The sequence below is a fragment of the Lampetra planeri genome, chromosome 4, assembly GCF_965212315.1.
Source record: "Lampetra planeri chromosome 4, kcLamPlan1.2.h2, whole genome shotgun sequence".
NCBI lineage: Eukaryota > Metazoa > Chordata > Hyperoartia > Petromyzontiformes > Petromyzontidae > Lampetra > Lampetra planeri.
In genome coordinates this window covers 18,524,365-18,534,093 of record NC_136110.1, presented here as the reverse complement: position 1 = coordinate 18,534,093, position 9,729 = coordinate 18,524,365, and the positions used below count along the sequence as shown (strand labels likewise).

At 50.6% G+C, this 9,729-nt stretch overlaps 1 protein-coding gene across 2 annotated transcripts in view; it reads right to left on the bottom strand.

Annotated features, from left to right (window-relative positions):
• Positions 1–856: 856 nt before the first annotated feature.
• LOC144717766 (claspin-like) overlaps positions 857–9,729 on the bottom strand; it is a 29,886-nt gene continuing 21,013 nt past the window's right edge. For both annotated transcript variants that reach the window (XM_078593395.1, XM_078593396.1), the window contains exons 20-27: positions 8,816–8,988; positions 7,298–7,462; positions 6,098–6,219; positions 5,277–5,422; positions 4,813–4,936; positions 3,908–3,996; positions 2,854–3,027; positions 857–2,169 (exon numbers count right to left, since the gene is read on the bottom strand). In XM_078593395.1, the coding sequence (XP_078449521.1) occupies positions 2,050–2,169; positions 2,854–3,027; positions 3,908–3,996; positions 4,813–4,936; positions 5,277–5,422; positions 6,098–6,219; positions 7,298–7,462; positions 8,816–8,988 (1,113 nt within the window). In that variant the 3' untranslated portion in view covers positions 857–2,049. The remainder of the gene's footprint in view (positions 2,170–2,853; positions 3,028–3,907; positions 3,997–4,812; positions 4,937–5,276; positions 5,423–6,097; positions 6,220–7,297; positions 7,463–8,815; positions 8,989–9,729) is intronic.

The window sequence follows — 9,729 nt, the reverse complement described above, 5'->3', positions numbered from 1 at the left end:
AGTAGCTAGATAATGCTACGGGGCCCGCACTTTCAAGGGCCCCGCTCAAAATGCTTTCAAGTTATCAATTCCGGTTCCGTGATTCTGCACTTGCTCTATTACTATAGTACTATACTGCCTTAAACTTTTATGAACGACTGGGTGTTTAAGGTTAGCTATTTGTCGTATTATCTGGCTGTAGAGCAAATGAAAAAATACGATTATTTTACGATGCAAGTAAAAAATTGCGTTTTAATGTGTTTTTTAGGGAATCTTCATAAAATATGCTACAGGCCTCATCCTGCACAGACTAACTATTCGTTTTCCCTCCAGTGGGACAACTCCCTTCGGTCACAAGTCTCGTGCCAAATACTCTGTCAAGTTCCCACATCAGTGGTCATCACGATCAGCTGTTGAGACAAACTCCGACCTCGGGGAACGAGGTGTTGCCTGCCATTTGTCAATATCCCACGGACTCTTGGTATATTGAATATGGCCCACAGCTGCGCCGGGCTAGATGGAGTGACGAAATAGATTTTTAGATTTGATGAGAATACCGAGACCATTAAACTCGCCTCACGTGAGAACCTCGTTTCACTGACACTGCTGGCTCAACGCTATGACATAGCCATTGCGTCCCACCTCAGCCACTTGCAGTTGAGTTACCAGAATTCACGTTTTATGGATTCCATACTTCGTCTTGTGATCTGTGGACATTGGCTGATGTGGTCTTTTCCACGCTGACCCAAGCTGGCTGGCTGATTTTGCCCTTTCAGTGACATCCAATGTCTGGCAAATCGATATGTTTACTGGCTCCTTCCCTCGCCACTGCTTCTTCCTAAGAACAGAGTAGAATCCACAGCTCACACTCTCCAAATGATGAGAAAAAAAAACTAACTTTATTCACAGAACAGAAACAAATCACTCATACACTATTTACATTTTCAACCGTGGAATAGCAATGTAAAATTCAGGGAAAATTATTTAAAAAAGATAACATTTTCATTATAAAATAAAAACTTAATCTGACATACTCTTTGGTTCACGTAGATAGAAAATTAACAGATCACGTTTCGATCGCAACACAAACAACCGTCATCAGGTGAGACAAACACAGCAGGAGAACTTGCCTCACTTGACGACGGTTGCTTGTGTTGCGATCGAAACGTCGTGATCTATTTTCTATCTACGCGACTTTACCGAAAGAACCAAAGAGTATGGATTCCTGCCGTCACGAAAGCTTCAAATCAAGATTGAATCTGACGTACATAAAATACACATCCCAAACATTGAAATAATATAATATACTCTTGACATATACAACCACAAATCTATTACGTTACATGCATTGATACCGAACACAAGATATAAAAACCACGTACGAATGTAAACACAATTATTCTGCCTGTAGCGTGTGAAGCGATCTCAATTAAATTTGTTGTTGCACCTTGGGGAATTAAGAAACATTCACAAACAACTAAACGGGGAGTTCCTTTCATCGCATTTCAAACTCTGCCGTTCAAATCTTGGCTGTTCATGCCCGCGGCATCGTGGCCAGCCCAGTGGGTTTGTGAGGGCCAGGCTGCGCGATTGCGACACCAATTTCGGGTTTGGCGGGTACAGTAAAGCGAGATTAGTGGCGCTCCTGTGTGCCCACTGCACACAGACGCTGGCGTTGCGCTGGTTTGCGCTGGTTTCACCCTCGGCTGTTCCTCGCTCGGAGGTCAACCGCCTCGGTGTCCGCGTGACTGCAATTTTGAAAAGAAGAATCCCACCACTTTCACCTCGGTGATATGCATGGAAACAATTAATTTAGTGTCCAGAGCGTAGCTTACAGAGCACGAGCACCGTCCCCCATGACAATGGGGAGGAGTTTGTCGCTGCGCCGTGGGGTTAGTGAGTGGATGAGATATTTCGGTGTCAGACAGCCGCAGCGTCCCGACCGTCGGGCATCGCTCCCACTGAACAGAACGGCGAAGCAATTTGAGGTTTTTCGCAAAGAGAGGCGGATGAGAGCGGTGGAACACTGGGACTTCGAGCGACGAGGCTGCGTCCCTGGAGAGTCGCCCGCTAGTCGTTGAGGTAGCAGAAGACGCTGCGCGGGGGCTGCTTGGGGCCCGGCTGCTTGGAGGCCGTACGAGCGCGCTTTGGGGACGGCTGCGAGCCAGGGTCCATCAGGGATCGTCGCACCTGGGGGAGGGGCGGCGGTGAGCATCGCCGTCCAAACACGAACGCGGCATCGGCGACAGCGCAGAATCCTGCTGCTGTCATGGCTGTGGTGGTGGAGCACCCCAGCTCCTACCTCGCCGCACTTGGTGATAACGGGATGTGAGAGCAGTCGGGGTGATCGATGGGCCAGCACCCACCGGTTCACTCCGGTTACTCATTCAAACGGTGGTCAGTTGCTTCCTCATCGCTCTCCAATAGCTAGCACCATGGTTTACCGTTTCTGTGAAATTGACACGTTGATTTCTCCACTCGTGCCGAGGACTGCATCAACTCCTCCACACTGTCAAACCACCACTCTTGCAGGTCGCAACACTTCACGGAATCAGAATATTTATTTAAACTTCATCCCTGGAATCACGTCACCGGACAATGTACCGCGTAACGCACACGGGAAACGGATGCAGGATCCGAAACACAAACCCGCAATCGCTCCTACACCGGCATATCACGCACGCATCGCAGACAGTTGCGGAGTTTGTCGCTTTGACAAAACGTCGTCGTTGTCGTCGCTCTGGAAACCCAAAACGTTCGCTGGCCACCACTCCTCCCTCCTCCTCTGCCTACAACACATTCCTCCTCCTTACACGTCCTCACTCGTCCTTACACCTCACTCCTCATTCCTCCTTACACCACACTCCTCCTTACCTGCGGCTTGCGCTCCTGGGGCTTGGTTGCCGAGCCCCGGCCGGCGCCGGGTGACAAGGCGTGGAAGACGAAGTTGCGCGAGGCCCCGCGCACGGCGCTCTGGTTGGGGTCCGACATGGAGGCTAACTTCGCCAGCAGCTCGCGGGGCTTGTTGAGGAAGGAGCCGCTCTTCACCTGCAGCACGCACAGCGCACACACGCGCGTGCACACACACAACACACACGCGCGTGTCTCGCGGCGGACAACAACCGCCATTCGCCACTAAGTGGCGGTGACGTCACCACGGCGCTTGTGCCAGGCGATGTGCACGATAAGGCCACGTGAACTGTCGAACGCCCGGCTGGCAGGTCTCGAGACAGACCCAGGTGCCGTGGGTTGGCTGACTGAGATCACCGGTAGATGCACCCAGCTGTACCCCACTACTGTGGCACTCCACTCGTTGTTGCGAGCGTCGCTCTTCTGCCCTCCGTTGTTGCTGAAGGGCGACTGCCTCCATCTGCCCAGTAGCTTCCTATACAGTCACTCAGCTCCATATCCTCTTGAACAACATCACTCCATCGCTTCCCTAGTCCCCTCTATCCGGGAAAACAAAAACTGTTTAGGCATGCGGTGGCTGGACATGCAGGCTACATGACCCAGTCAAAGCAGCCTTGCCTGCCTGAGCTCATCAATGGGATTTTGTCCAGATCTTGTCCAGATCGCGGCGCACACACACACACACGTGTGTCTTGCGACGCACATACACGCAGTGGGCCCCCGCGTCGTTGCGTTGTTTCGCAGCTGATCCGAGCTTGCGGGGGAAGTTCCACGTGACTATGGTGGGAGCGTTGATTTCACAGAAGGTGGTGGTGGTGTGGTGTTGGAGGCGATAGCGGTATTGATGATTGTAAAGGTTATTACGATGGTGATGAAAGCGGTGATGACCGAGATAGTGGTTATGATAAACATTATGTTAATGAGTGATAATAGTGGTGGTGATGCAATACTGATCATGATGGTGAATAAAAAAGTTGCTTTTATAACATTTAAAAACGGGACCATTGAAGGATCTCACCTGCGCGAGGCCATAGTGAGGGCCCAATCGCACAGGCACTCTAGCAGGCTTTGATTGCAGCGGCGTCTCGTTCTCGGCCACGGATCCTTCTGCAAGGAAGACATCACCGACCGGGTCAGACAGACAGACAGGCAGAGAAGCTAGGCAGGCAGGCAGACAGGTAGATAGACTTCATGAAAAAATTAAAAGACACCACATCTCTGTATTCACCACATTTGTATGTAGGTAACATTTTATAGCCGATTTTATACTGAACTTTTTAATTTTACTAGGTAAGGCCCACTGAGCTGCATAGCTCTTTTTAAGAAGCTACCTGGCTATCACAAATGCTCACTTAAGGAAGTGGCTTATCATCACGTGAAAATGTATATCAGCCAAAAACTCTAAACACGTGAATGTTGATTCTAAATTTGGAGGGAAAAACCAGAAAACCCAGAGAAGAATCTAATCCAAATATACGCGGGTCAGGGTTGGGATCGAACCTACGGCCTTTATACCAGGCGAGGTAATTAACATCGCGCCACCTTGGTGCCAAAATATATATTTTGCATAATACCCGTGTTCGGTTCATAGGGGGCCGACCGTCGGTGCCAGTACCCAGACACTACTTGGTAGTTAAATTTCGATTTAAAGCTTTCGTGACTGCAGGGATTCATCTTCTTGGTTCTTTCGGTAAAGTCACGTAGAAGGGAAATAATAAAAATGAAACATAATAAAATACAAGTCGCATGCGTTGTGGCCGAAACGTCGTACGAATTGTATTTTATTATGTTTTATTTTTATTATTTTATTATTTCCCTTCTACATGATAGTTGACTGTAAACCCTGTGTGTGGGCCCTGTGCAAGGCAGAGTGCCGACGGGAGCGGCCGATCCGTCACGCGGGCCGCCCGCTCAAACACTGACCGGCGGTCCTGGCCGTAGGGAGCGGCCCACTCCGTTTCTGTAGAGACTTGGCGGTGATCTTCTTGGCGAGTTTCAGGAATTGGCTGTCCTCCCCAACGTCGTCCTCGTCAGCACTCTCCCTCCCCTGTGTTCACACAAAAACAAAGTAACCCCCGCCGCCCGCGTAGCCTTTACCAGACCCGCAGTTGCAAGAGGCTGTTGGCAAACGCCTCGTAAGGCACTGTACCGTGGGCATGTCAATCCACTGCTGGATGTGGGCCACCCCATCCCATGGGGATCATGCCAGTGTTTATCCACGCTGGTCAATTTGGGTTGACGAAGGCAGGGAGCATAGCTGTTGGATCATAGTACAATACAATGGAGTTTGCTGCACTGTCCTCTTGACACACAGCTGCACGCAGACAACCAGCCATACACAATCGGAGCTTGACAGTCACACCAGAGAAACAGACAGATGTGCACACCTTTTCGCGTATCCACTTCTCCCTCTCGAAGCGTTCTTTCCTGCGCTGAACCTCCTGGTCCTCCCCCTCGTGCTCCTCTAGCTCGTGCTCGCCCCCCTCCGCGTCGCCCTCGTCACGTGGGAACAGGTCCACCTGGGACGAGTCATCTACGCGCCCACACCATGGCGTCCACCACCATCACCACCACAGAGAGACCATCCACCGTTTGTCACCCTCCGAGCTGCAACCGCGTATCCCAACCAGGAGACCACTCGTTTGCCCAGACCCGGGTGCACACCATCGCTCGCCGTGTGCAGGGGACGGGGGGGGGCTGGAGATTTTGACGCCTGTCATCACCACCCTCGGAGGAAGCGAGGCTCACCCACAACAACAAGCTTTTGCATGGACGTTGTGTCACTCTTTTGTTGTATGAAGCCGACCGGGTGGCTCGGTGGTAGTCGAGCGAGCGGCAACTGAAAGTTCAAATCCCGGCGGGGGTGATTGACTCAGCCCATCATCCCTCCAAACGGTCGACAAAATGAGCACCGCTCTATTCTAAACCGTTTCTATTTTTTTAGTACAAAGTAAGGCCCACTTGAGCTACATAGCTCTTTTTCAAAAGCCACCTGGCTAGCACAAATGATAGCTCAACAAAGTGGATTATCATTTGGACATTTATAGCAGCCAAATCTAAATAATCTCGATCCATGTTTTCTAAATGTGGAGGGAAAAACCGGGAGGACCCGGAGAAAGAATCCACCCGAGCATGGGGAGAGAGACACCGCAAACTCCAAACATACAAAAGGCGTTGGGGGTCGGGATCGAACTCACGACCAGCCTACCCAGGTTTTTCCAGCGAAAGGTTCTCCGGCGGCCCGGCCCATCCGAGTGCAGGTCGCCGTCTGGCAGCAGAACCTCCTGGTAGAGACGCAGCTGGCGCTTGTCTTCATCGAGCAGCGCCTTCCTGTAGCAGCGGGACACCACGGCACTCATTACCCAACGCCGGTACGGCTACAGCAGTTGGCTCCCGTCAGCGTGGCAAGTGCTGTCGTCGTGTTTCATCGCACGCGAACGAGCCACGTGGCGGCAGCCGTCTCGTCGTGTAACGGTAACCGGTGCGTAGCCGCACGATACAGTGCCAAGATATAAACTAAAATATTGTTTTATTTTACTAGGTAAGGCCCACCGAGCGATGGAGCTCTTTTTCAGAAGCGACCTGGCTATCAAATGATGGCTCAACGAAGTGGCTTACATTGTGGAAATGTATAGCAGAAAAATGCTCAAAACACGTGATGTTGATTACAAATGTGGAGGGGAAAATCGGTGGACTCGGAGAAAAATCAATGCAACCACGGGAGGAGAGAGAGAGACACGCAAACTTCAAATATACAGCAGGCGTCAGGGCGAGGATCGAACCCACGACCTCCTGTATACCAGACAAGGTAGTTAACATCTCACCACCATGGCACCCCGATTATTATCTTGTCATTCGGATACTGTTTAACAAACACTCTGTAACTGCTAAATATCGGTTATTCGTTCTCATAGCACGAAGTGACGGAAAGATAATGCTAATTTATTGTTCCCCTACAAATCAGCTACTGTTACGCTCAGTCAATGTTATTAGTATACTGTATTTATATTTAGTGACTTGCTTAGCTTTCCTATAATTTGCACTATCTGTTGTTTTGTTTGTTGCACATTTCTGACCCACCCCCTACTGGACATCTGTGAAAAAGAGCTTCAAAGCTCATCAGATTCTCCCAGTCTCAATAAAGATTCCAATTCTGATTCCATTGTTACAACACAAACCGAGTAGTCGCTGCGATGCTGCAGGAAGACACCAGCTCACAGCTGTTACATTTCGCCGCGTGTGCGTCGGGCGTGTCCGGTCACTACACGAGCACGGAGGCACGAGTTCGGGGCGAGTACGGCACAACAGCGGCCTCGCGCGTACCCCACGAACACGGCCACGAGAACCCCGTGAACACGGCCGCGCGGTCGAGCGCGGGGAGCGGGCAACGCAAGGGCACGGCTCTCACATGTGGAGGCGCTTCACTTGGTCCTGAAGCTCGTCGTCGCTGGGCAGCTCTTCCTGGATGTCCTCCTCCTCGTACTCATTGTCCTCCTCGTTGCCGCTGAAGTCCTCGTCGCTCCCAGCCTCGCTGCCCGACAACTCGGCCTCCTCCTCGACGAAGTGGCTCCTCCTGTGGAGGACACAGGGGTGAGGAGACGCATGGGGCACGGACCGGTCCGTCAGTCTATTCACCAGAGACCCCCCACCCAAGAGCAGCGTGCCAAAGACGTCATGAGCCGCTTTATCCTCAAGCACGTGCTAACATTTTGGAGGAGAATTCCCTCATCAAAACATTGCACCATAGGGCCCACTGCATATTTGACCAACACCACCTAGTCAGTGAATTGGAACACGTACACCAGGCCCTAAAGATGAATGGAAATTCGGACCATATTATCTGCAAAGCTGTCTCTCCAACCAGAGAAACAACCCCCTGAGACTCCGATCAAAACCATCACGTTACCATACATAGCAGGCGTTACCAAAAAGATTTCCAAAATATTAAACAAACACAATATCCAGGTCCGAATCAATACAGTACACAAGATCCGTGATCTAATCCCATCCGTAAAGGATGTCATTCCTGACATGCAATTCCCTGGAGTCTACAAACTCACTTGTATTTGTGGTGATTGTTACGTTGGGGAAACGAAACGACATGTATCGGACTGCATTCGCGAGCACAAGGCGGATTTGAAACATGCCATAACTGGCTCTTCCGCAGTTGCTGATCACTGCTACAACGCTGTGGGCTCTCATGATATTTTTTTTCCGAGACCAAGGTACTCTGCAAACCGTCAGGCTATTATCAAAGGTTTGTTCATGAAGCCATCCAGATATACAAACACAGACATAACTTCAACCGAGAGGATGGATTCAAATTGAGCAATCATTGGAAGGTTGTTATTAACCAGGTAAAATCTTAATGCTTTTATAGCTTGCTTCCATACCCGCATTCCCAGTTTCTGCAGCATGCTACTCCCCCCGTCTCAGGCCCGCTCATTGCCCAACTCAAGCATTGTGTCTCACCAGCCGTGTCTCAACAGGAGCTTCACTCTCCCCCCCCCTCCTACTCCACACCCCCCCCGTCCCCTGCATCTCTCCTCCCTGGCTCCTCCCCCCCTCTTACCTTATATAATCCCTTGTCACAAAACAGCTCTCTTTATTCACTAGTCATTTTTTGTTTCTGGCTGGGGTTGTCCCACCTGATGACGGAAGCTTGTGTTGATTATTTCTATTTTTTTCACCTACGTGACTTTACCGAAAGAACCAAAGAGTATGGATCCTTGCAGTCACGAAAACTTCAAATCTGGAAAGGCCAGGACAGTTGACATTACCGCGGTAAACTTTCCCCGATTTGGAGCAGACGCTACGTGCCCTACACTGCCCCCTGCAGACGGCAAACTCCACAGCTTGTGCTGTGAGCAGGCTTCGTGCATCACCTCCACAGCACCATCCAGTGCAGTGTGACACCCGCACTCACGCTCTCTTCCTGATTGGTCCATGGCCGTCTTTATACTTGGCAGCCACGCTCATCACATCATCTCCCTCGTCTTCCCCCTCTTCCTTGACTTCTTCCTCCTCCTCTTCCTCCTCCTTGTCCTCCTCCTCGTCGCCAGACTCCGCATCACTGCCGTCTTGTTCGTCTTTGTTTTCCTGCCACAAAGCATGAATCACAGCACAGCGAGCCAGGTCAAAGCAACCGCTACAAACGCCGGTTGTCTCTGGTCGTGTGCGGCAAAACGGAGCGCTCCATCCCAGCCATGCAGCACCTCCCATAACACCAAATGCACAGGCAAACCTCACCCTCTCCCACGAGCGGCAAGGTTCCTCTGCGAGTATTCCAAAAAAACCCCAACACATTGTGTTAATAACAATGTGGCCTTGAAATAAATGTGAAAAAGATGACATTTCTGGCAATGGCCCTTCTTTGGAGCACGTAAAAAGGCACATTCCCATAGCAAGTATTTGCATTTAAGGCCACTGTGTTACTGACGAACGTGTTGGGATTTCTGACTTTGACGGGCAGAAGAAGTACGTTATCGGTGCGCATCGGGGAATGGATCATTAAAACATGACACAAAACCACTCCCGTGTCACCTGAATAGCCTCTCTGGTTAGTGTCCCCCCTGGGGTACAGAGGAGGGGTTCAGCTCAGGGGCACCTGATGGTTAAACCCCTGGGAGCTGGGCTCATGGAGCTGCTGCTCACGCAATAAAAGAAACCCGAGGTAGTCAAATATCAGCGATCCGGGGTACTGGGCGGGACTGGTTGTCCACGTAGATCAAAAACAGAGACAGAACGAAACATAAATTCGGGTATGAAACCCGTATTCATTGTTAAATATTGGTGAAAACGTGTAAGTTGTTTCGGCTTCATTGTTATCTAAACTCATCG